This window comes from Rhinolophus ferrumequinum, chromosome 3, assembly GCF_004115265.2.
Source record: "Rhinolophus ferrumequinum isolate MPI-CBG mRhiFer1 chromosome 3, mRhiFer1_v1.p, whole genome shotgun sequence".
In the NCBI taxonomy this organism is placed as follows: domain Eukaryota; kingdom Metazoa; phylum Chordata; class Mammalia; order Chiroptera; family Rhinolophidae; genus Rhinolophus; species Rhinolophus ferrumequinum.
In genome coordinates, this window is record NC_046286.1 from 2,261,121 (window position 1) to 2,287,206 (window position 26,086).

General features: G+C 46.1%; 3 protein-coding genes across 3 annotated transcripts in view; 1 reads left to right on the forward strand and 2 right to left on the reverse strand.

Moving 5' to 3' along the window:
• Positions 1-395: 395 nt before the first annotated feature.
• On the reverse strand, positions 396-6,236 carry LSM2 (LSM2 homolog, U6 small nuclear RNA and mRNA degradation associated). The gene is made up of 5 exons (XM_033093492.1): positions 6,017-6,236; positions 4,779-4,846; positions 1,173-1,203; positions 999-1,058; positions 396-889 (listed from the first exon to the last, which is right to left on the reverse strand). Exons 1-5 carry the CDS (start codon positions 6,017-6,019, stop codon positions 764-766), a joined length of 288 nt encoding a protein of 95 aa, XP_032949383.1. The 5' UTR covers positions 6,020-6,236; the 3' UTR covers positions 396-763.
• Positions 6,237-7,467: 1,231 nt separating this feature from the next.
• HSPA1L (heat shock protein family A (Hsp70) member 1 like) lies at positions 7,468-11,079 on the reverse strand. The gene is made up of 2 exons (XM_033098698.1): positions 11,028-11,079; positions 7,468-9,719 (listed from the first exon to the last, which is right to left on the reverse strand). Exon 2 carries the CDS (start codon positions 9,704-9,706, stop codon positions 7,781-7,783), a length of 1,926 nt encoding a protein of 641 aa, XP_032954589.1. The 5' UTR covers positions 9,707-9,719; positions 11,028-11,079; the 3' UTR covers positions 7,468-7,780.
• Positions 11,080-11,591: 512 nt separating this feature from the next.
• LOC117018018 (heat shock 70 kDa protein 1) overlaps positions 11,592-26,086 on the forward strand; it is a 34,006-nt gene continuing 19,511 nt past the window's right edge. The window contains exon 1 of the mRNA XM_033098684.1: positions 11,592-13,674. Coding sequence (XP_032954575.1) covers positions 11,758-13,674 — 1,917 coding nt within the window. The 5' untranslated portion in view covers positions 11,592-11,757. The remainder of the gene's footprint in view (positions 13,675-26,086) is intronic.

Genomic DNA, 26,086 nt, shown 5'->3' on the forward strand with positions numbered 1-26,086 from the left:
GAATGAAGACTTAATTCCCACTCAACTCTCCACAATAAAAATGTCACTTGTTTGTAATTATCTGCTGTATTCAGGGTGTACTGATTTGGCTGGGTTGCAGAAGAAATCCAGCATCACATGCATTCTGGTGTCTCATTTAACACTCACATTACGAAAGGATAGCAAGCACTCCTGTAGGTCTAGTATGAGCAAAAAGCCATGTAGGTAGGAGCATGTTCGGGAGACATGGTGTAGCCAACTTGAGGTATTATACAGTTTATACCAAGGAGAGTGGCACATAATGCTGGGGAGTTGGGTTGGATTCCTGGCTGGGGTAACGAAGAGTAGCAGGGCTTGAGTTCAACATCCTTTTCCCACCCTCCAACCTCCTTCCCAAAACACACACACAACCTGAATTCAAATTTGCATCATAAACTTTATTCCCGATGCGGGACAGATTCCTTCCACCCCCAAAATGAATCACATGCTGCCCTGGAGAGATCTAGGAGATTCTCCCACCATCTCCAGGGAAGGAGTAAGAAAGGCAGGTACTGATGACAAGGAAGGCTTTGCAGTTCCCCAGACTACTTATCCACTCCTTCTCAACGGAGGGTAGCTGCTCCCCACTATCAGTTCTCTCATCCCCTTATTCTTTAAAAAAAAAAAAAAAGTGCCTTCACTATTAAAAAAACCCACAACACCTAAAGTATGGGGGGAGGGGTCCTGGGCTGGGACATGAGGTCAAGGCTCGCCAAGGGAAGAGGGAAGGGGAGCAGAGGAGCCATCACTGTTTCTGCTGCAAGGCCTCCTTCCTTGCTGCGTCCTGTAGCAACTGCGTGTCCACCTCATCTGCTGGCAACTGCACATAGCGGACCACCGAGCCCCGGATGAAGCAGTTCTTCACTGATAACTAGACAAAGTTAGGCAAATGTGAAAACACCCTTAAAAATGTTCTTTCCCTACCCAGGGGCCTCCTGCTTTTAGAGGTGTTTCCTCTTTTCCACCATGCCCAAACTCACCATGTGAGGGTATTTCTCAGGGTCTGTGACACTAATGTCAGTTAATTTGATGTTGAGATACTAAAAAAAGATGAACACCATCATTAGTCCTAGAGATAAGATCCAAGTACCCAGCCCTTAAGCTCTACCCCCTCCTTCCCCAAGGCTGCATTCTGGTGTCTTGCTCTGTCTCACCTGATCCACAGAATGGAGGGTTCCACAGATGCTGTCAGGGGCAGAGGGAAGGAAGAACCAAGTTAGTTTACACCAAAGTCAACACAGAGGTGACTTCAGAACTAAGAACATGCTTGGGGGAAGTCAAAGACTTGAGGAAGCCAGAATAGGTGGAACCAAAAGGGGGCATTCCTAAACTCTAGAGTAGGAAAGACAGTGCTTCAAGAGCGCTGTTATTTCAGACTGCACATCTCCTCTTTGTAAACCAGAGGTGTCCAAACTTTTTTCAACGGTTTTCACCAAGGGCCGTATGCGGTAAAATACACAAACAGCCGGGCCACTCACTCGAGGTGAAGTACGGATTGCCTCACCTGGTTTATTTAAGTAAACTAAATACAGTTTTGGAATTTGCTGCGGGCCAATAAACAATGGATTAACAATAAACAACAAACAATAAACAATGGCCAATAAACACAAACAGGGCCACAGTTTGGACACCCTGCTCTAAACCAACCCACCCTTAATAGCTACCATTAAAAAACTGTTATGGGCAGCCGGGTGGCTCAGTTGGTTAGAGCCCGAGCTCTCAAAAACAAGGTTGCCGGTTCCCGGCATTGGATGGTGGGCTGCGCTCCCTGAAACTAAAGATTGAAAATGGCAACTGGACTTGCAGCTGAGCTGTGCCCTCCACAACTAGATTGAAGGACAACGACTTGGAACCGATGGGCCCTGGAGAAACACACTGTTCCCCAATATTCCCCAATAAAAAAATTTTAAAAAAACCCAAAAAACTGTTATGCACTAGACTTGTATTTCTCCTATAATCTGCACAGACATTTGTAATTTTTATAGCCACTTTATACTCTTGTAGCTACTTTACAAAGTAGCTATTACCATCCAGGGGCTCAGAGAGGTTGTGTTACCTGCCCAAGCTTAAAACAAATACACAGGGACTCAGTGCACATCTGTCTGACCCCCAGAACCAGTGGCTCTTTTCAAACATTTATTGCTTTGGAACCAGAGCCCCATCTGTAAAATAAAGTAGCTAGCATTGTTCTTGATGATGAAGGCAGAAGGGACATTGTATCCCTTCCCGGATCCTTGAGATACTGAAATGTTGAGGAATGTTATCAAAACACCAGTGCTCCAAGCCCTGCTACCTCTCTCCCCCAACTCTTTAATTTCTGTCAGTGGCTTCACCACTGTCTCACAACCTGAAATTCCATGCGTATTCTCTACCCTCCATGCCACATGAATCCCGTTTGCTGTCGTCTTTCTAATATTTCTATAATTGTCTTTCCAGTTTTAACTTCTACAAACCAAGGTCTTATTACTTTACATCTCAATCCAGGCCACCCTCCAACCTGGTCACCCTCATCCTAACCGTCCTGCACGTCTTCACCAGATTCGAAGTTCCTTAGAACCATGATTCTCAAACACTGATGTGTGTTCAAAGGTTTCAGGAGTCCATGGCAAGAGGACATATCAATACATGCTAGTAGAGTGTGTGTGGAGTGTATATTCAGTGTGCTAAAGGTTGTCAGTTTTTTTCCTAAAAATAACTGTTCTTTAATTGGTCTTATTGTTTTCTTTTGGTATTAAAAATTTTTAATGAAATTATTATAATAAATGGCAGTTTTTTGTAAATGTCTTATCTTGCCAAAAATAAAGTTGGCAATTCTCTATTGGACCCTAATTTTCCTAAAATTCTAAGTCTTTGAAATCCAGTGTCTAAGACCTACTGCCTCAGTAGTAGTTTCACCATATCCCTGGCTGCTGAAAAGCCTTCGACAGCACCTTACTACCATCTGCAGCAGTAAAATAACTTTCAGGAATTGCATAAGGTGGCATTATCTCATTCATGAGATATTTGGCACAAAAATGGTCTGACACAAGCCTGAAAGAGCTCTTCTCCCACCCAATGGACTCCCTTCAAATCTTACAGTCCTTGCTTTAGGACCTGAAGCTAAAACGTAACAGTTGTTTTTGCAATGTGGAAGGCCCAGGAAGGAGGAAAGAAGAAAATAAAAAACATGTTATCTCAGAGAATTGCATAGGGTTGGTTTTGGCTTCCATACTTATCTCTCTATATGGCCTGAATCTATATGTCATCAATACCATATGCGTTGCCAGTGTCATAAATGGAAATCTCTGATCTAAAGGGCAAGTCCCTCTCTTCACCATTCTCTGCCATGTCAAAGTTTCTTCCAGTAAGAAGTTATTGCACATAGAAATGTGGAAAACACTGTTGATTCAAACTTTCCAAAGGGCAATCAGGTAATAGGTATCAGTATTTTAAATGTACATCTCATTTGAAGGATTTTTTCCTAAAGAATTGGAAACAGCCTAAGTGTCTAATAGCAAGGCCTTGGTTAAATTAGTTCCAGCCAGCTAATAAAGATGCTATTCAGACATAAGAATATTAAAGATAAACTTTATTGACGTGGAAAATATCTACAACATCTGTTAAGTGAAAAGAAAGTTTCACAACTGCATAGAGAATATAATCTTGTTTTTAACTTAAAAAAAAAAAAAGCCAGACAGAAATGGATTTCAGTTCTGGCTGTGCCACTGACTAGTCGTACAGACTTGAGCAAGTTTCTTAACCTATATAAGCTTGTTTCCTCACATGTAAAACAGCAACAATAGTACATGTCATATCAGGGTGTTATGAGAATTAAATGAGTTAATACATGTATTCAGAATAGCGCTTAATCAGTAGAGGATTCTCAAACGTTAGTTACTTTTCTTCCTTGCAGCACACATTTATTAAGCTCCTACTACCAGGAGGTTAATACCAGGCCTCTGTTAGACATCAGGTACACAATGATGAGCTTAAACATGGTCCTGGCCTTGTAGGGAGGACAGGCCACAAACAGTAAACGTATTTCTCTGAAATCACATTTTGAGAAGCACCTACTAGGGAGAAAATAAGACTCTATGACAGAGGGGTCTATTGGCTAGAAGGACCATGAAAAGTCACTCCAAAGATACAGCATTTTAATCCAAGTCCTGAAAGATGGTTAGGAGTAGGGGATGTAAAAGCGGTATAGACAGAAGGGATCGCAATGGTCTTCTGTTTTATCTTTTACATTTTCTTTAACAAAAAGAAGATTATGCCACATATACTATTCTGCAACAGCTTTCCATATCAATACATCTCATTCCTGTATGACAGCTGTATACAGGTCATACAGCTGTGGAAGTACCACAATTTCATTAACTCTCTCCCTATTGATAGCTATTTGTTTTTTAATTTTTGGCTACTGCAAATAAAACTACAAACATCTGTAGATACATCTCTATTTGTGGAACTGATTCTTACACTTCTAGAGGCTGGGTCAAAGGAGTATGTAATTTAATCAGAAAAAACAAAAGTACATTTTGTAAAAAATGTTATTGATGCCTAGGCCCTCTGACGTCTCTGTACTTACTCTTCATATATATATATATATTTCTTTGTATTGCTTTCCAATACAAAATACAACTCCCCAGCTAACCTGTCAGCTTAAGGCAGAAGTCATTTATTTCTTCTGTATCTCCCCTACCTTGCTCAGCTCTCAAATAATACTTGTCAAATTAAAGTGGTTCCACCCCCTCTTCACACATGTTGGAAGAAGTACCTACCTCAGGTCATTCTTGAGTTCCACGACCACATCCTTGCCCACAAGGGACTTGAAAAAGGAATAGAAGAGCTATTGGGCGAGAGAGGGGAAAACCATCATATGGGAAGGGACATAATAGGAAGGAGTGTCTTTCTGGCACTATTACCAAATACATATACTGGGATTCCTGCCACATCTCTGGCAGTTCTCAAAACTTCACACAGAAAAATTCTTGGTGACAGGGATGACCGGCTGGAGCCCAAATGATTCTGCATACTTCACTGAGCCCCTGACATAAAGTCATGATAAGGCTCTGCCCTGCACCCCTTAGGCTCTCTGCTCATCTCTCAACCTGTTACCAGGAATGACACTGTACCTCGGCTCTGTCTTTTTGAAAGAATTCAGTCAAGAAGCACAGTTTGTGCAGCACAGCACAGCAAGAAGTTTATTAGTAAAACCGAGTACACTCCGAGACCTGGAGCAGGCAGACCCCAGAGGGGGAAGCAGTCTCTCCTTACAATGTGTGAGGGTTTTTATCTCTATGGGTAGAATCGTCTCTCCCTCCCTCTCTGTTATCTTTCTCTGCTAAGGTGTCCCGTCCTCCCCTCTGGTTCTCAAGGTTGTAACCTATTAATTTCCCATGATTTATTTATCTTATTAAAAATGGTCGTGAAGCAGGATGTACATTCTGACAAGTGGGATGATTTCTCTTTCTCTCCAGCATTTTTCCTTCTTCTACCGACATATCGTGCTCTCAATATCCTGCTGAGTACGCAAGGTGTTTGTGCCCCAAGTGAGAGCAGCTGCAAGGCGCCTCCTAACCGGGGCAGTTCCCTTTTTCTCCTGCTCATTTCGACCTTTCTTCCTACCCTATCAAACGCACCACCTTTCCTGGGGTCCTTGCCCACTTCTCCTAGGGAACTGTAGAATGTACATTCCCCTTCTCCCCCACGTCCCGCGCCAAACTCCCGAAGCCCGAAGCCTAGTCTCCATCAGGGAAATGCTCCTTGAGGAGCATTTTCCCCTCTCCCGCTGTCCCTGCCGACTCTCCCTCGGTTTTTTTCCCCCTTATAAGAGAAAAAGAAAAAACCCATGTGTTCCCAGGTGTCTCCTCAGAGAACTTGAGGCGCAGGAACTAAGGATGAAGGGAAGCCCGAGACCCAACTCCAGCGAAGAGGGACAAAGCCGGGACCCCCATCCCCACCGTCCAACCCGCCCGTGCTCCCCGCGGGCGCCCTCTTGTGACGTCACGGTACTTACCATGGTGCCGGTGCAGCGGGCTGTGGTCAGGGCCGAGAAGGCGAGGGCCTGGCGCCGCGGAGCGTGAGCCCGCGCGGGGGACGGGGCGGGGCGGGAAGCACGGCCGCAAGCTCAGAGTATCGAAGGACAGCGCAGCGCGGGCCCCGGGCTCGGGAGAGCGCGCGTGGTAGAGAGGCGCGCACGCCGGTGTCGGGGAAGGGGCGGGGCTTCCTGCCTCCCGACTTCCTCCCGGCGCTGCCGGCTCCACGCGCAGGCGCGGCCCCAGTTGCTGCCTGAGGGTGGGAGAGGCTCCTCACCTTTCGGAGGTTTTTGTTCTTTTCTATGACAGTGCAGTCCACAGCATGATTTGCTCACAACCTACAGACACTTGCTATTGAAAACTGTTGGGGAGTTTGTGAAACCTCATTATGATTTCTACACTTTTCTATATATGTTACACTTCCTTAAAAAATAAAAAACAAAAAAAGAAAAACGTTGAGTCCCGGAGATCAGGAGCCTGAGCACAAATCTTGATTTTATCAAAGGTTCCCTCCCAATAAATATATTTCTCCCAAGGACCCAACCTCAGTCCACATTTCTTACACACTTTTGCCTAGGGCTGTCCTGTGAAGGACTGAGTAAAACCAAACAGAGACTGGCTCAAGGATAGAAATAGCCATTCTACCGTGTTTCCCCGAAAATAAGACCTAGCCAGACCATCAGCTCTAATGCATTTTTATTTGACTTATAATAAAATAAGACTGGGTCTTATATTAACTTTTGCTCCAAAAGACGCATTAGAGCTGATGGTCTGGGTCTGGCTAGATCTTATTTTCAGGGAAACACGATAATATTTCACATCCAAATATGGCCCCTCAAATACAAAGGGTCAACAAATGCAGTTACACATACTTCTATTCTCATGTCCCCAAGATTTTTATAAATATACTATAATACAATTGGTGAAAACAGTTTTTCAAGAAATAAGACAGTACTAAATCGTCCATTTCTCATCTTGCACAAAACTACCCATTTGTCAGGAGTTTGTTGTAGAAATGTTTTCTGCATGTCAAGGATGTAATAGTGGACCCTGTGAGTGCACAGACGCTGGATCTCCTAGACCTCACCTATAGGCGACATCAGGACATCAAGCAGAAGTTTGTACCCCCAGCACTTAAGCACCTAAACTGGTCTATCACTGAATATAAGCAGTAATTATACGAGGCAACTGCTCTAGCTGGAGCTAAAAGTGCCTGATGATCCAAAGTTATTTTCCTGCTTGAAAAAATTAATTCATGAAAATTTAAATACTTTGCCCTTACCAGCTTAATCATTCATAATTAGCCCACAACTTTGCCCTTACCAGCTAAATCATTCACAATTGGCTCACAATGAAACTATACAATCTCTCTCCATGAACTTTCCTTTTCCTTACTTTTCAAGATACACTCCCAGTTTAAAAATGCAAGAAGTAATTTGCTTTAGGAACAAATTTACTGAGTGGCAACCATCCACACAGAAGAAGTTGGGGAGGCCAGAAATAAATTACATTCAAATTCGTCATATGGTTCAAAGAGGTGCCTAGATTTCCTAAGAGTTTCATTCCAGAGTCAAAAACAGGACATTGAAGTATGAAAAGATGACACACGAGACTCCTCCACCAGAATCCCAAAATGATGTTAATTTAGGTTCAGGTCCAGTCAATTCAAAAATCATAATGTATGAAGATGATGGGAACAAATTTCATCTTCCAAGCACCCTAGAACCCTCCAGCTCCAGATAAGATTAATCTACTTCTTCAATGGTGGGGCCTGTGGCAGCCTGTCCAGGCGTATACCCTGTTCCACAGGCAGGCCCAGAGTATCCTTCCTGGTAAAGTTTTGTGATGACTGGGTTACACACTTGCTCCAATTCCTTTCTCTTATGATCAAACTCATCTTTCTCAGCCAGTTGATTGGTCTCCAGCCATGAAAGGACCTCACTGCATTTATCTAGTATTTTCTTTTTATCAGTCTCACTAATCTTACCCTTTAAACCTTCATCACTCACAGCACTCTTCATGTTAAAAGCATAGGATTCTAAGGCATTTTTTGCAGCAATTTTCTCTCTCTGAACTTCGTCTTCAGCTTTATAGTTCTCAGCATCCAGAACCATGCGCTCGATCTCCTCCTTGCTCAGGCGGCCCTTGTCGTTGGTGATGGTGATCTTGTTGGCCTTCCCTGTGCTCTTGTCCATGGCCGTGACGTTCAGGATGCCATTGGCGTCGATGTCAAAGGTCACCTCGATCTGGGGCACGCCCCTGGGGGCCGGGGGGATGCCACTCAGGTCGAAGCGCCCCAGCAGGTTGTTGTCCTTGGTCATGGCCCGCTCGCCCTCGTACACCTGGATCAGCACCCCGGGCTGGTTGTCCGAGTAGGTGGTGAAGATCTGCGTCTGCTTGGTGGGGATGGTGGAGTTGCGCTTGATCAGGGCGGTCATCACGCCGCCGGCCGTCTCCAGCCCCAGCGACAGGGGAGCCACGTCCAGCAGCAGCAGGTCCTGTACCTTTTCAGACTTGTCCCCCATCAAAATGGCTGCCTGTACTGCAGCCCCATAGGCCACTGCCTCATCAGGGTTGATGCTCTTGTTAAGTTCTCGGCCATTAAAGTAGTCCTGCAGCAACCTCTGAACCTTAGGTATACGGGTGGAGCCCCCTACTAAAACCATGTCATGGATTTTAGCCTTATCCATCTTGGTATCCCGAAGAGCCTTCTCGACAGGCTCCAGAGTGCCCCGAAACAGGTCTGCACACAACTCTTCAAACCGGGCTCTGGTAATAGATGTGTAGAAGTCAATTCCTTCATAAAGTGAATCAATTTCCAGGTTGGCCTGGGTGCTGGACGACAGGGTCCTCTTGGCCCTCTCGCAGGCGGTGCGCAGCCGCCTCACGGCTCGCTTGTTCTCACTGATGTCCTTCTTGTGCTTCCTCTTGAACTCCTCCACAAAGTGGCTCACCAGCCTGTTGTCAAAGTCCTCCCCTCCCAGGTGGGTGTCCCCGGCGGTGGCCTTCACCTCAAAAATCCCATCATCTATGGTCAGGATGGAAACATCAAATGTGCCTCCACCCAGATCAAAGATCAGGACATGTCGCTCTCCCTGACCTGCTTTATCTAAACCATAGGCAATGGCAGCAGCTGTGGGTTCGTTGATAATTCTTAGCACATTAAGACCCGCAATTACACCTGCATCCTTGGTGGCCTGGCGTTGCGAGTCATTGAAATAGGCTGGCACAGTGATCACAGCATTGGTGACAGGGTGGCCCAAAAAAGCCTCAGCAGTCTCCTTCATCTTAGTCAGTACCATAGAAGAGATTTCCTCAGGGTAGAAAGCTTTTTTCTCTCCTTTGTAGGACACCAATACCTTCGGCTTGCCTCCTTCGTTGACTACTTGAAAAGGCCAAAGTTTCATATCTGATTGCACTATAGGATCATTAAATTTTCTGCCAATCAGGCGTTTGGCATCAAAGACAGTGTTCTGGGGATTCATGGCTACCTGGTTCTTGGCCGCATCCCCGATGAGCCGCTCGGTGTCGGTGAAGGCCACGTAGCTGGGGGTGGTGCGGTTGCCCTGGTCGTTGGCGATGATCTCCACCTTGCCGTGCTGGAACACCCCCACGCACGAGTAGGTGGTGCCCAGGTCGATGCCAATGGCTATTCCCTTGGCAGCAGCCATGTTTTTCCGAGGCCTATTGAGAAAAAAATGAGATAAAGTCTTGGCAGAGTAATTTTTATTTTATTATTATTTAAAACTTTAAAAAATTTATTTTAAGGGTGTTTTTCCAGGACCCATCAGCTTCAAGTCAAGTAGTTGTTTCAATCTAGTTGTGGAGGGCGCAGCTCACACTGACCCATGCGGGGATCGAACCAGCAACCCTGGTGTTATAAACATCGCACTCAAACCAACTGAGCTAACCGCTGCCCCTATTTTATGAATTTTAATTGTGGTAAAACACGAATAACATGAAATTTACCATTTTTAAGTGCACAGTTCACTAGTAAGTCCATTTACATTGTTGTCCAACCAATCTCCAGAACTCTTTATCTTGCAAAACTGAAATTCTATGCCCATTAAACAACTCTCCATTCCCCCCTCTCCCCAGCCCCTGGAAACCACCACGCTACTGTCTATGATTTCAACTACCCTGGGTAGCTCATATTAGTGGAATTACACACTGTTTTTCTTTTTGTGACTGGATTATTTCACTTAGCATAATATCAAAGCTCATCTATATTATAGTATGTGTCTAATTTTCCTTCCCTTTTAAGACTGAATAATATTCCAATGTGTATCCACATTTTATTCACTCATCCCCTCCATGGACACTTGGTCTGCTTGTACCTCATGGCTATTGTCAACTATGCTGCCATTGTTGACTTGGTGTACAAGTATCCTTGTGGTGTACAAGTATCTCTTCCTAGTAATGCTTCCATGGTTTTTCCACAGGTAGACAAAAGTATTCTTAACCACCTGGAAGTGGGAAGGCAGTGGATGTAACTATTTTCAGTTCTCACAGGTCCTGACTCAAATGTCCTGTCCAATGTCTGTGATACTTTTTATTGTGAGATTGTACCTGTCTCTTGTTGAACTAAGATTATTTTACCTTCTGGTCTCTGCACGAGCCAATCTCCACACTTCGATTTAGCTGCCTTCTGGGGCTTCTTTACCTTCTATCAAGAATTTGTGAAAGTAAATTTTGGCTGCCAGAAATCCACTCAAGCCCTCACAAGTTTTCTCAGGTGAGGTGGTAGGCTCCAGGCAGTCTCTTTGTCTAACCTACCCAATAAAATCCTGTTATGTGGAGACAGTAAGAGATGGGCTCCCCCACCTCTTTCCAATCCCATCCACCCTGAGGTCCTCAAAGAATCCCCCTTCACTGATTAGCCAACACCCCATACCTCAAACTTGAACTAGAGACCCTTGCAGCACTTTCTCAAACTAGGACCTGCCAGTCTTGCCTATTCCCACACCACTGCAATCAACCCTCCAGTTTCACCTATTTTCCCGCCGCCTTCGTTCCAGTTTGGTAACGTTGTCGGTGGGGATCCCTCAACATCCACACAGCGCAGCCGGTATCCCCCCCACCCCCCACCCGCCCGTCCTACAACTTTGAGCCGGCCCCTGTACTTGCATCCAGATTCCACACTAGCCGTGAGGTCAGAGGCGGCATTTCCATTGTAACGCGACTAAGGGAACCGGCGTCACCACCGTCGCCCCCGCCCCCTTCCTAGCTTCACCAGGAGACCGCCCGCGTACCCGTGGACCAAAGGCTCCTCCCACCCCCACATCCACCCGCCCCTCCCCCGCGCAACAAGTTCCAGAAAAACCCCGTGAGTACTGGGAGGGGCGGCATCAAGGACGCTGATTGGCCCGAGGCGGCCTGGGGGCAGGACGCAAGGAGAACCCCCTGGAAGGTTCCCGGCCAGGCGTCCCCGCCGAGCTCGGTGATTGGGTGGAGCGCGGAGAGGCGGGGTCGAGGAGGAATTACAAGTGCGGAGCCGCGGGCCGCGGAGGAGCAGCGAGCCTGCGGAGAGGAGGTGGTTCTCGCCGCGTTGTCCGGTGTGCCTGAGCGCGGCTCCCACAGACCCAGTGCCTCCGCGGACGGGCCCCTGCGTTACGGGCGTTCGGTTTCCGGCCTCGGAGAGGACCGAGCTTCTGGTCGCGGACCCCGGCCGCCGCTGACCAGGCCCGAACCTCAGCGCGGCGCGAGAGAGCAGGACGCCGGCATGGCGAAAAGCACGGCCATCGGCATCGACCTGGGCACCACCTATTCGTGCGTGGGGGTGTTCCAGCACGGCAAGGTGGAGATCATCGCCAACGACCAGGGCAACCGCACCACCCCCAGCTACGTGGCCTTCACCGACACCGAGCGGCTCATCGGGGATGCGGCCAAGAACCAGGTGGCGCTGAACCCGCAGAACACCGTGTTCGACGCCAAGCGGCTGATCGGCCGCAAGTTCGGCGACCCGGTGGTGCAGTCGGACATGAAGCACTGGCCTTTCCAGGTGATCAGCGACGGCGACAAGCCCAAGGTGCAGGTGAGCTACAAGGGGGAGACCAAGGCGTTCTACCCCGAGGAGATCTCGTCCATGGTGCTGACCAAGATGAAGGAGATCGCCGAGGCGTACCTGGGCTACCCGGTGACCAACGCGGTGGTCACCGTGCCGGCCTACTTCAACGACTCGCAGCGCCAGGCCACCAAGGATGCGGGGGTGATCGCGGGGCTGAACGTGCTGAGGATCATCAACGAGCCCACGGCGGCCGCCATCGCCTACGGCCTGGACCGGACGGGCAAGGGGGAGCGCAACGTGCTCATCTTCGACCTGGGCGGGGGCACCTTCGACGTGTCCATCCTGACGATCGACGACGGCATCTTCGAGGTGAAGGCCACCGCCGGGGACACCCACCTGGGAGGGGAGGACTTTGACAACAGGCTGGTGAGCCACTTCGTGGAGGAGTTCAAGAGGAAGCACAAGAAGGACATCAGCCAGAACAAGCGAGCCGTGAGGCGGCTGCGCACCGCCTGCGAGAGGGCCAAGAGGACCCTGTCGTCCAGCACGCAGGCCAGCCTGGAGATCGACTCCCTGTTCGAGGGCGTCGACTTCTACACGTCCATCACCAGGGCCCGGTTCGAGGAGCTGTGCTCGGACCTGTTCCGTGGCACCCTGGAGCCGGTGGAGAAGGCCCTGCGTGACGCCAAGCTGGACAAGGCCCAGATCCACGACCTGGTCCTGGTGGGGGGCTCCACCCGCATTCCCAAGGTGCAGAAGCTGCTGCAGGACTTCTTCAACGGGCGCGACCTCAACAAGAGCATCAACCCGGACGAAGCGGTAGCCTACGGGGCGGCGGTGCAGGCAGCCATCCTGATGGGGGACAAGTCTGAGAACGTGCAGGACCTGCTGCTGCTGGACGTGGCTCCCCTGTCGCTGGGGCTGGAGACGGCCGGCGGCGTGATGACCGCCCTGATCAAGCGCAACTCCACCATCCCCACCAAGCAGACGCAGATCTTCACCACCTACTCGGACAACCAGCCCGGGGTGCTGATCCAGGTGTACGAGGGCGAGCGGGCCATGACCAAGGACAACAACCTGCTGGGGCGCTTCGACCTGAGTGGCATCCCCCCGGCCCCCAGGGGCGTGCCCCAGATCGAGGTGACCTTTGACATCGACGCCAATGGCATCCTGAACGTCACGGCCATGGACAAGAGCACGGGCAAGGCCAACAAGATCACCATCACCAACGACAAGGGCCGCCTGAGCAAGGAGGAGATCGAGCGCATGGTGCAGGACGCCGAGAAGTACAAAGCCGAGGACGAGGTCCAGCGCGAGAGGGTGTCTGCCAAGAACGCCTTGGAGTCGTACGCCTTCAACATGAGGAGCGCTGTGGAGGACGAGGGGCTCAAGGGCAAGATCAGCGAGGCGGACAAGAAGAAGGTGCTGGACAAGTGCCAGGAGGTGATTTCCTGGCTGGACGCCAACACCCTAGCGGAGAAGGAGGAGTTTGAGCACAAGCGGAAGGAGCTGGAGCAGGTGTGTAACCCCATCATCAGCGGACTGTACCAGGGGGCGGGAGGCCCCGGGGCCGGTGGCTTTGGGGCCCAGGCCCCCAAGGGGGGCTCTGGGTCAGGCCCCACCATTGAGGAGGTCGATTAGGAGGCCTTTCCCAGATGGCTCACGTTTGTTGTGGAGACAGATGAGATTCAACACTGCATTGCGCGATATTTGCCTTCTCATCTGCTCTCAACTTTGCAACTTGTTTGAGAAGTCGACCAGCGTGTGTGTTTTTGAGGTTGTGAACGTGCTTTTTTTTTTCCTTCAGTATGAAGATAGAGATGAGTTTATATTGCCATCTTTAGTCCTTTTTAAAATTTTTTTATTTTTTGTAATACTCAATACCAACTCAGTCCTTTTTTTTTTTTTTTTCACCAACTTTTACTTGAAATGAAACTAAATAAACTCAAAAGAAGTCGAGTGATGTCGTGTCCGTCTCTGTTTCAGTTTGTGTTCCTCATGATGTCTAAGATGGAATGGTAATTTGCTTCTGGGGAAGTAAGGCTATGATCGCATTGTGATCCCTTTCTCTTAGGCAAAGGGTATCCTTAGGGCGTTAAAAAAAAAAAAAATACTGCTTATTTGCAGTGGGTTGGGTTTGTTGGTCCAGAACAAGTAAGGGCCACTGACATGGAGGCCTCAAGGTGGGTGAGGGGGTCAACCCTCCTTGTAAGGGTGGCCTCAGAAGGGACTTGGGGATGGGGGTGTTCCTGGAGAAGCAGGCAAAAGAGAGGCAGTTAGATGGGAAGGTCATGGCTGTTCATCTGTGTAAGTACACCCCATGTACCAAAGCCCTGATATTTCATCGGGATTCAACATGAAAGGGAAGGCGAGGTCTAACTTAGAAGTGAGGAGGTAGATGTGGGGACAAGCACTGGCTTCCCGAGGTTTGCACAAGCGTATTAGCGGCCCTGATCCCTACTTCTATTTTAAATGAGTGTTTGGCTCACGCCCCAGCTTATAGTTCTCATTTATGACAGGATGCTAAGATAGAAATGCCACATTTAGAGCATTCGTGAAGTGCCCGCAGTGAGTGCCTTTGGGAGGTGTCATTGAGAGTTTGGTGCCCCAGCAGAAGGACTCCAATGTTTTAGGGCTCTTATGTGCCAGACACTGTACTGGGGCCTTTTACGTGTTTATTAACCCTCATTCCACCACGCTGAGTTTAGGTAGTGTTTGACCTTCACAGGTGAACAAATGGGGAGCTTAAAAAGTACTGGCTTAAGTAAAATTACTTAAAGGTTGAAAATAAGCTCCAGTTCAGCAAAGATGTTGAACCTGGATTCCATGTCAGGTTTTACAGGTTTTTGCCATGTTGCCCCAAGTCCAGGAGGATTGTTTATGCATGCCTCCTTCTGGATTATGTTTCTACCCTAGGTTTTACAGTCCGTACCACTTTTACCTTTACTCCGTTCAGTCCTAAACAGTTATGTCAGATAAGCAATAGGATTGATGACAAAGGTTTAGTCTTACCTGTTAATTTAAAACAGAGGGAAGGAACCTGCAGCCCTGTACTGGGAAGACCTACTGTAGGCGTCCTTCCCTCGCCCTAGCTGCTAGCATCCTAGAAGTAATCTCCTCCACAGCCTGCTTGTTGGAAAAGGCCTCGCACAATCCCCAAGGCTTGGGGAGCGAGCCCCTCTAAAACTCAGTTGCATCTGGGGGGTTACAAAGATGTTTTACAACTAAGTTGAGGTGATGGTTGCACAACGTTGTGAATTGTACACTTTAAAATGGTTATTTTCTGCCCTGTGAATTTCACTTCAACAACAAAAACAGTAAAAGTCTTCTATCAACATTCTATAAAAGCACTTGGTGAGCTTATGTGTACCTCAAAGCCCACCGACCCTTTCACTAAATACTTGGCTTTGAAGAAAATCCAGTATTCAGGAAATGGCGTATACAGGTAGACCTTGCCATGGGAAAGTTCCCAAATGGAGGTCTAAGAGATGCTTAGGTCTCCAGGGCAGCTTGTAAAAGCACACTTAACCTGCACGGTAGTTGAGCACTGTGGACTCTAGCCACCACATTAAATCAATGTTCCAGGGGATTTGTATTTGCTACAGGACCCTTAGAGATGCAGGAGCATTTGTGACTGCCATGTGCAGATAATAGTGGCTCTTGGGGGTAGGGTAGGAGGTGGCAGGGGATGTGCAGGGTGGGTGGAACAGGGTGGAGATTGGCAAGGACCTCCCAATACCTTTGATGAGAGACAGAGCTTAGGAAAAGCTCCTGAAATAACCTTGGAGGAAATAAAGAGTTCCTATGGCTAGATCGGTCAAGGTTATTGAGTAGGTGTTTTATTAAGAAGTCAACATACAATGTTGTTACCTGCATACCGTCGCACAGAGCACTTTGAAAATAATCACTTTGTAAGCTCAAGGAGATCAGGCTGAGAGAATTGTGGAATTAGCGAAGAAAGTGAAGTGCCATCCCTGGAGGAAGCCATTTTTGGGTAGCAAAAGGAACTACTTTGGGGGAGCGGAGGTGCCCAGAGGAAAAATTAGCTGTAGGTGAGAAAACAATTTTTAAACTGCAGTATCTAACCGGATTCCAATCTCACCTCCTATCTCCCTATGCCAGCCCTCAGAAGGCAGGCTGCTATGGTAAAGCGACTGTTACCGGTATCATAAGCATTTTGAACCCAAGATACTGCTTCATTGGTAACATATATACTTAGTCTTATTCCTGGTGTTTAACAGGGTTCTGTCCTCCAAGTTGCAGAAAAAGATAGCCAGTGTGAGAGACGTGGGTAGGGGCGTGGCTTTTGGTTAAAACGCGAGGCTGGGTTGTTTCGGGTGAAGCAGACATTGGCAAGTTCTAAGGGCGGGGGTGGGGGGGAGCTGGGGAGGGGGACGAACCTTACGGTACGAATAACGGTAACTATCATCATCCTTCACTCTAATCGAGCACCCTAAATCAGTCCTCTGGGGTCACCCCTAAGGTATCCGGTGCAGTTCAGTGGGACACAGCAACCCCAACCAGCCGGTCGCCCTCTCCTAGCACCGCTCCTTAAAAAGACTCGGACAGCGGAGCAAGTTCCTGGCGCGGAGGTGCACCGGCGCCACCCCGCCGGTCCCGGTCGGGACAAGTCAGGAACCAGAGGAGAGGGCACGACCCACGGGGAAGGAGTCGGGCGTCGGCCCACAGGTCGGGAAGACGAGGGAGTCCAGAAGAGCGAATCACTCCCCGGGGTCTTCAACCTGCTTACCCCTCCAAATGTCCCCACGGGAACTAGAGCCGGGCAGTGAGGCGGCGGCGGTGAGAAGCCAGCAGCTTCCCCCCCAGCCGTTGCCCGTTCCCAGCCCGGTGCGCGCTCGCCTGGGGCTGTGGGGACCTTCCCTTCTCGCTTCTGGTCACCCAATTCCTCCGGCTTAGTTGTATGAGTTACAAAACTTTCCAGTGTTTGCGTCTGATAGATTAAGAAAGTCTAAAGGTCTCTCGATCTATTTTTCCTCCATTAACCCCGTTTTGAAAAAAACAACAGCAAAACAGCGGCACCGGGCAGGCACCTGCGCGGCCAGCTCCGCGGTGAGGCCCAGCGCTCGGCCGCCCCGCCCCCGAGTCCGAGTCTCGCCGGCTCAGGCTCCGCCCCCTGCGTGGGGCGGTGCGGGCACTTTCTGGAGTTTTCTGGGCTCCGTGGCGGTGACTGACTCCTGGAATACTCCTGAACGAACGAACTCCTGCCCAAGTGTCCCTACCGCCCAAGCCTGCCCTAGAACACCAAGCTTAGTCACGGCTCTACATTAAATTTCCAGAAGATTCTGTGAACCACGTCCGCCTTGCATAGTAACACCCCTCGCTGCGTTCCCTTCCCCGCCCCTCGTCCCCCAGTCCTTTCCCGTTTCCCACCCAGCAGTCTGGTGTGAAGGGAGTGGGAAGCCAGCCTGGGAGAAGCTGGAAGGTTGCGAGCTTGTGGGGATGTGGTTGTGAGAAGCAGCAGCAGCAGCAGGGGAGCCCCGGGCTGGTCACATACCCCCACGGTGTCCCTAATGCGTGCACAGACGCGATGCTCAGTCTTCACTCCCTTCTGTTGTGGCCACTTTTAGAGGATGAAAGGATGCTGGTGCGAGTAGTGGGAGGAGTCCAAAACGGGCAGTATGAGGACCTGGCAGGCTCCATGTCTGGGCCTCTAATCAGCTAGGTGACCAGACCAAGCCGCGGAAGCTGCCTGAGCCTTTGCGCTCCGCTTTGAAAGTGAAACGGATGGACCCTAACGCCCCCTACCTAGATAGTTTCTACAATACGTGTAAAATGATGCCCTCGTCCTGGTATTCGTCCCCAAACGTTTAAGCACCTCAGTAAGAATGATTGTTTGATAGGTCAGACCTGAGAGTGTGGGACCCGAAGAAAATGGAGAAGGTAGCAACTGTTGAGCACTATTGTCACAGGCACTACGCTAAGCGCATATAATCCTATTAATACTTATGGCTAGAATCCTATGACACTCTTAATTCTATTTTAGAGATATAGAGACTTGAGTAAATTAGTTAACTTCCAAGTATCTCATCGTTAAAGAAAATTAAAAACGACAACAAAAAACCTCAGCATGTGAAGTAGAGTCCAGGTTTTTCCTTTCGCAGGTTTTTTTTTTTTTCCATGCTGCTGGAAATCTGTAGGGTTCCCAAGTCATTGATGCCTTTGCCATTTGGTTGTTAATAATGCCTGGCTCTAGGTTATGTGGAAGAAAAAGGGCCACACGCTAAACCTGACAAACTCAGGGGAGGCCCGCATGGCGGGCCCTACAAACTCAGAGACTGAAATTAACCACATAGAAGGCCTGAACAAAAAATTTTCTAACTAAAAGTGGGTCATAGTCTTTACTCACCACCTTGGATTGTAACTTTCTTGACAAAGGTGAATCTTTACCTTAAGTGAGACTTGTCTATTGTCTTTTTTGCATCTAAGATAACATACCCTTGGAATGTCAAAGTAATCCTCTTTTCCAGACCCTTCAGGGCACAACCCACCACACCAGAGCAGGAGACCACAGAACCCCTCATTGTTATCTTGTTCCCGGAACACCATCTCTACTGCTGTAAAATGCCAACTATTAACTAGCGTGTACCCACCAATGTAAAGAAGTGTCTCTCCATTTTACTTTTCATCCAATCTCAGAGATTTCCTCAATTTGCTTTTTCCCACCACCTTAATCTACCACCAATGGATTTCTTGTAATCCTCCTTAGGACTGCTCCTTTGATTCTAATGTAGAAAACAAATTGCAAAATTGCCATTCTCCACAGCATTTTCTTAATCTGTTGAGATTTTGCCTCCTGGCAATTGTCCTCAGTTCGGCTCAAATAAACTCTAATTATACTTCTGTATAGGTTTGGGTTTTTCTTATGTTGACATTTACTTGGTACAGTTGGCAGGATTCCAAAGAAGCCCACCCAGGACCACCCTGAGGACCTAGATTCTTATTTGGTGCCAGCAGGAGCCCATTGTATCCCACTGGCTCTCTGCTTCACATTGGGTGAACTTCGGTGAGTTTTTCTTGGAATTCTGGACATCCCGGTTTTAAGGTAGGAGGCCTTGACTTTCTTTGAGCTGTTTAAAAAAATCCTTGAGGTGGCATTAAAGGTTCAGCATTGAGATAACCCAGGCTAAGGACAGAGTTGAGATAACTTGGACAGGAGAAAAGAACAATGGTGGCTGGTTTTTTCATTTCTGCTTTTCATCTGCAATTGCTTACTGTGAGTCTGAACAAAACCTTTTGCTGCATAAATTAGAATTTGAACTTGTTCAGCTCCAAAGATAAGGGGCATTTACTCACTCCAGCTCAAATTTTGGGTATTCTTATGTGACTAAGAATCTATGTGGAGGGTGGCCAGATGGCTCAGTTGGTAGGAGCGTGTGCTCTCAACCACAAGGTTGCCGGTTTGACTCCCACAAGGGATGGTGGGCTGCGCCCCCTGCAACTAACAGCAGCGACTGGACCTGGTGCTGAGCTGCGCCCTCCACAACTAAGATTGAAAGGACAACAACTTGACTTGGATGGAGCTGATGAGTCCTGGGAAAAACACACTACTGTTCCCCAATAAAAAGTCCTGGAAATACACACTGTTCCCCCCCCCCAAAAAAAAAAAAGAATCTATGTGGAAGTGTTTGAGGGTATTCCTCAAATGGCCAGTGACCCCACAGGTAATTCCAAAACAACTGTAATTAAATAATGGACTCGTCTGGGGACACGCACATAAAGGCTAGTTAGCTAGCTCTCTGCGTCCTCATGGTTATACTAGACAGCTGGGGAGAGAAACTGAGACGGGGAGAGAAACCAAGACATGTAAGAGAATTGAAGCTCAGGAGGTGACAGCCTTTTGGAGCTCAACCTATGAGCAGCACACTTCACTCCATGATGTAATATCACTAGAAAATCGTTCAGATTCTGCAGATCTCAAAACTAAAATGAATGTGGAAAATGGTGAAAAAATGGTTTTAAAAGAAACTATATGAGACGAAACTAGTCTTGAGACTGAACGTTTGTTATAGGACATTCTAATACAACTTGAGGCTTTTTTCAATACAGACATTGGCAAGATTAAGTCAGCCATTCCTATTAAAATAACTAATGATAATACTTTGCCTCTACCTAATATTTGCCAATGTTCTTTCAGGCCTGATGCACTAGCTGGAATTAGCCCATTATACAAGATTACGTTTTAAAAGGGGGGTTTATAACTCCAAGTGTAAGCCCCTGTAATTCTCCTATCCTTCCAACGAAGAAACCCAATGGGAAAGGATGGAGATTTGCACAGGAACTCAGAGCTATAAATAAAAATAACCTGTGGTTGTAAATCCTAATATTAGCTATTCCTGAATATACTGCCAATATTTTTCAGTGAGAGATTTATGTAGTACCTTTTCCAGCATTCCTGTGGAGGTAAAAATGACAGGAAATACCTCTTTGCTTTTCCACCTGGGAAGATCAGAGTTTACTCGGACAGTGATGTCCCCAGGTGTACCCAGAGAGTCCCAACTACTTCTCTCAGATACTAAAAGCTGATTTGAATGATGTTGAATTTCCTAGAAATTCTACTCTAATCCAATATATAGATGATTTACCCTTATGCGCTAAGATACATTAGATTCCCAAGAGAACACAATTTATCTATTACAATAGCTAGCCATAAAGAACATAGGGTCTCAAAGAACAAGCTTTGATTCTATTTATCCCAAGTAAAATACCTTGGTTATCTAATATCTAAAGATAGGCTAGTAATGAACCCTGAAAGACTTAGAGGAATAATATCCTTTCCTGGTCCAAGAAAAAAAACAGCTTAGAGGGTTCCTGGATCTGACTGCATGCTGTCACAATTAGATTCCAAACTTTTCATTAAGGCCCAGTCTATATATACCTTATTAAAATCAGATCAATCTGATCCAAGTCAGTGGAACTTCGAAGGGAAACCAGCTGAAGAAGTTCTAGACCACGGGGTGTCCAAACTGCGGCCCACGGGCCAACTGCGGCCCGCAATCCATTGTTAATTGGCCCGCAGCAAATTCCAAAAATATATTTAGTTTACTTAAATAAACCAGGTGAGGCAATCCGTACTTCACCTCGAGTGAGTGGCCCGGCTGTTTGTGTATTTTACCGCGTATGGCCCTTGGTGAAAACCGTTGAAAAAAGTTTGGACACCTCTGCTCTAGACAATTCAACTCAGTAGTTAAAGGGCTCTCTCCCTACAATGACAGCCATCTCTGCTACAGTCTTGTTATGCAAACAAACAGCAGAGAAAGTTATAGGCGCTCCTTTATTTATGTTACTCATTCTGTTGAATCTCCACTGAACTCTCATTACATTCAACACTTCTGTCAGTCGACTGGCTTTTTATAAAGTACTTTTGCTTTCTGTGCCTAATATTACTTTAAGTCGATTTAACAGTCTTAACCCAACAACTTTATTACCCTCTTACAGGATGAAGACATCCACAATTGTGTGCTGCTTACTGACCACCTTCTTGATTCTAGGAATGGTTTACAGGAAACCTTATTGATAATGCGGACTCTTATGTGAAAGATAAACAGGGACATTGCCAAGCTGGATATGCAATAACTTCCATGGTGAACATACATTAAAGGTTCTTTTCTCATTTACCTGATTAAGATCTGCCCAACAAGCTGAATCAATTGTTCCGACAGGAGCTTGTCAATGAGCCAACGATCAAATAGCCAGTATTCACACTGATAGTTGCTATAGCTTTGGTGTAGCTCACAACTTCGAAATGTTATAGAGGCAGTGAGGCTTCTTAACTTCCTCAGGGCAGCCCATAAAGGATGGAAAACAGGTTGCAGAATTTAAATTAGATGTCATACAGCAACCGAAACAATTGGCAATTATCAAAATTCCAGGACATTCTAAAGCCACCACCATGGAAGCAAAGGAAAATAATTTACCTAATGCTGCAGCTAGACCAATATCAATAAGCAGCCAAATTATCCAGACCTGCGAATGTTTCTTCTCCCTATTAAATCAATAAAAGATTCTCTTTTACAGTTCCAATGGATAGCTACTGAAGAATAAAAGAGAATATGGTAACAAAAGGGGGAACATTTGACCCAAACAGATATAGCTTAGACCTAATCTTACCTATAAGGGCTCAATTACCTATATTTAACATGTACATGAGCTAACACATTGGGGTCTTAGAAAGATGATTTCATGGAGTAAAGAATATTGTTGGAAAAAAAAAAAGAATATTGTTGGAAACCTTCCCCTACTGTAGCGCATAAAGTGTATAGCAGATGTTCTATTTGTCTAAAATATAACCCTGGAAAAATCACTCCACGGGTCCCAAGGATATTTCCTACTTCCCTTAGGTCCGTTTGAGGTATGGCAGTTGGATTTTTTCGAAATGCACCATCTCAAGGACACAAGTATTTTATATGCATTAATCATGATTTGTATGTTGTGTCACTGGGTTGAGACACTCCCTTGCAGGAGAGCAAGAGCCTTAATGGTAGGTAAGTTATTATTAAATTAAAAAAAAAAACCCATTGGGGAATTCCCTGTGAGTTACACAGTGACCAAAGGACTCATTTCACTGGGACAATAATGCAATCTATTTGTAATATTTGGCCTATTTTATGGCATTTTCATTGTGCTTATCACCCCAGTCCTCTGGATTGGTGGAATGTACAAATTTAAAACTCCACTAGATAAATTTTCAAAGCTTTTAATCTCCCTTGGCCAAAAGGTCTCCTTAGTGTTTCTCAGCCTGAGATATTCCTTTTGGTAAACACAGCCTTTCTCCTAATTAATTATAGTTCACCCTATGCGAAGGGACATATGAACAAACCTTACTAAGACATTCTATATTAGTATCATGGACTTCCCAACCAGCTTCAAGAAATTGATAAATTAGTAACTGTTTCACTTCAGTATGCTCCTGGGAGATGAAGACTTCAAAGTCCATGACTCACAACCAGGAGATTTAGATTTTGTCCATTGGATAAGACGTCAATTAAACACTCTCCAACTTTGTTGGAAGGGACTTATCAGTGGACATCAGAGACTCCTCGAGGATGAGATACCACTGACACTTGGGGTAGACAGCTATCCCAAGACATCAAGGAATGGCTGTATACCTACATAATTGATATTGAACTTAATCATTTGTTTGTCTTTATCTGCCTGCTAATAACATTAGTCATATTGATAATTGTTCTGTAGGCTGTTTTCAAACCCTTACATAGCCCAACTGTTGATAATCGCTGAAGGTATATAAAATAACTTTTATATTGTCAATAATACTATTTTTATGGTTTTGAATTTAGAAGGAATATTATTGTAGAAGGAAGAAAAGAGATGTGTGTGTATTTTTTAGAGAAGTTAAAAGGAAGTATTTTGTCCTAGTAAGTTGATTATTTCTGAATGAGGAAAAGGAGGCAAACTGAGAAGAACAAACTGAAGTTGTAGAAGGCTAGTGGAAAAAAATATTGAGAAAGAAATTTTATATAAATATTAGAACCCAACTATGCTTACCCCTTAACAAAGACCACTAAGTATATTAATTCATATAAAAGCTGATGTGGATGTATTTAAAAACTGGCCCTCTATAATGGCCGCTGCGGCACAGAAATTTATGAAACTTTTAAAAAATTTTTATCGGGGAATATTGGGGAACAGTGTGTTTTCCTAGGACCCATCAAGCTCCATGTCAAGTCATTGTTTTCAAACTAGTTGTGGGGGGCGCAGCTCAGCTACAAGTCAAGCCGTTGTGGAGGGTGCAGCTCACTGGCCCATGTGGGACTCGAACAGGGCGACATTGGTGTTATGAGCACTGCACTCTAACCAACAGAGCCAACCGGCCACCCCTATTTATGAAACTCTTACTGTCCTCGACCTCTAGAAATTTTTAGATGGTAATTGTAATTTATATCATTGTGTTCTTCCTGCCTTGGCCCCTATTAAACCTTAAAGTTACAGTTTCCAGTTATACAACTACCGTGTTTCCCCGAAAATAAGACCTAGCCAGACAGTCACCTCTAATGCGTCTTTTGGAGCAAAAATTAATGTAGGAGACCCGGTCTTATATTACATTATATTATATAAGACCCGGTCTTATTTTACTATAAGACCGGGTCTTATATTAAGTTGTCCTCCAAAAGACGCATTAGAGCTGACTTCTAGTTAGGTCTTATTTTCAGAGAAACACGGTAGCAGAAATCAGATTAATAATGAATGACACTTGAGTGCTTCCAATGAGAAGTAGATAGGCCATATTCAAATAATAATAATAGTAGTAATAATAATAACAACAACACTATCAGTAAACGGGAACCTATCTCATGGTTAGATTGTGAAGAGGTATATCTGTGTGTCTTCAAACTATAACTAAATGTTATTCTAGATGCAAAATACAAAAAAATTAAGAGAGCAAAACTTGGATAATGATAGCTTATAGGTTAGAAATGATCTGTGTGTTTTTACTTAGGGAAAGCCCGTGAGACTTCACTGCCTCCCATTTACTCACCTTTCCTTTTGGAAAAAAACATTGGCCTTGACTGCCGTCCAAGGTTATAGTCTTGCTCCATCCACAGCCCACAGCGGTCCACCATTTCAGACAAATGATGACACTAAGACTCCCCAGGAATGGGCCTTTCTAGCACCGTGGGACCACATAATACAATGAAAAATTTGGTTGTCAACGCATCCTTTGGATTGATTTATGACAAAAAGGGGGATATATGGACCAAAAAGGGGCCATATACTAAACCTGACAAGCTCAGGGAAGGCCTGCATGGCAGGCCCTAAAACTCAGAAAGTACAATTAACCTCATAGGATGGTCTGAACATAAAAATTCCTAATTAAAGTGGGTCATGGTTGGTAGTCACACCCTTGGCCTGTAGCTTCCTTGACAAAGGTCAGTCTTCACCTTAAGTGAGCCTGTCTACTGTCTTTTCTGTTTCTAAGACAACATGCCCTTGGAATGTAAAAGTAATCCCTATTTCTAAACGAGAGCAGGAAACTAAAGAATCCCTCATTATTGTTCTTGTCCCTTAATTTCCATTTTTAAATGCTACCAAAGGCAAACAATTAATTTCGGTATATCCAACAATGTAAAAGAAGTGTCTCTCCATTTTACTTTTTATCCAATCCCAGAGATTCCACCATCCTTCTTGGCTTTCTCCCACCCCATTAATCTACCACCAATGGATTTCACAAAATATTCCTCCTTTGATTCTAATGTATAAAATAAGCTGCAAAACCACGATTTCCCAGAGCATTTTCTCACCCAATGAGATTTTCTATCCTGTCAATTGTTTGAGAAATTTGGCTCAAATAAACTCTTCAAAGCTTTCTCTTAGGCTGGATGATTTCTCCTCCACACAAAAGGCATCATTTTCCACGTATCCTAGTAACTATCTTAAGGTGTCTAGTTGTAAAACATCTTTGTAACCCCCCAGATGCAACTGAGTTTTAGAGGGGCTCGCTCCCCAAGCCTTGGGGATTGTGCGAGGCCTTTTCCAACAAGCAGGCTGTGGAGGAGATTACTTCTAGGATGCTAGCAGCTAGGGCGAGGGAAGGACGCCTACAGTAGGTCTTCCCAGTACAGGGCTGCAGGTTCCTTCCCTCTGTTTTAAATTAACAGGTAAGACTAAACCTTTGTCATCAATCCTATTGCTTATCTGACATAACTGTTTAGGACTGAACGGAGTAAAGGTAAAAGTGGTACGGACTGTAAAACCTAGGGTAGAAACATAATCCAGAAGGAGGCATGCATAAACAATCCTCCTGGACTTGGGGCAACATGGCAAAAACCTGTAAAACCTGACATGGAATCCAGGTTCAACATCTTTGCTGAACTGGAGCTTATTTTCAACCTTTAAGTAATTTTACTTAAGCCAGTACTTTTTAAGCTCCCCATTTGTTCACCTGTGAAGGTCAAACACTACCTAAACTCAGCGTGGTGGAATGAGGGTTAATAAACACGTAAAAGGCCCCAGTACAGTGTCTGGCACATAAGAGCCCTAAAACATTGGAGTCCTTCTGCTGGGGCAC

Bases quoted from the DNA above. Each gene is read 5' to 3' on its own strand.
- LSM2 (XM_033093492.1), bottom strand. The intron at 1,204-4,778 runs GTAGGTACTTCT...TGCCCCTGACAG, and splicing joins GAACTCAAGAATGACCTGAG to CATCTGTGGAACCCTCCATT. The intron at 890-998 runs GTGAGTTTGGGC...AACTTTGTCTAG, and splicing joins CTGAGAAATACCCTCACATG to TTATCAGTGAAGAACTGCTT.
- HSPA1L (XM_033098698.1), bottom strand. From the start codon at position 9,706: ATGGCTGCTGCCAAGGGAATAGCCATTGGCATCGACCTGGGCACCACC.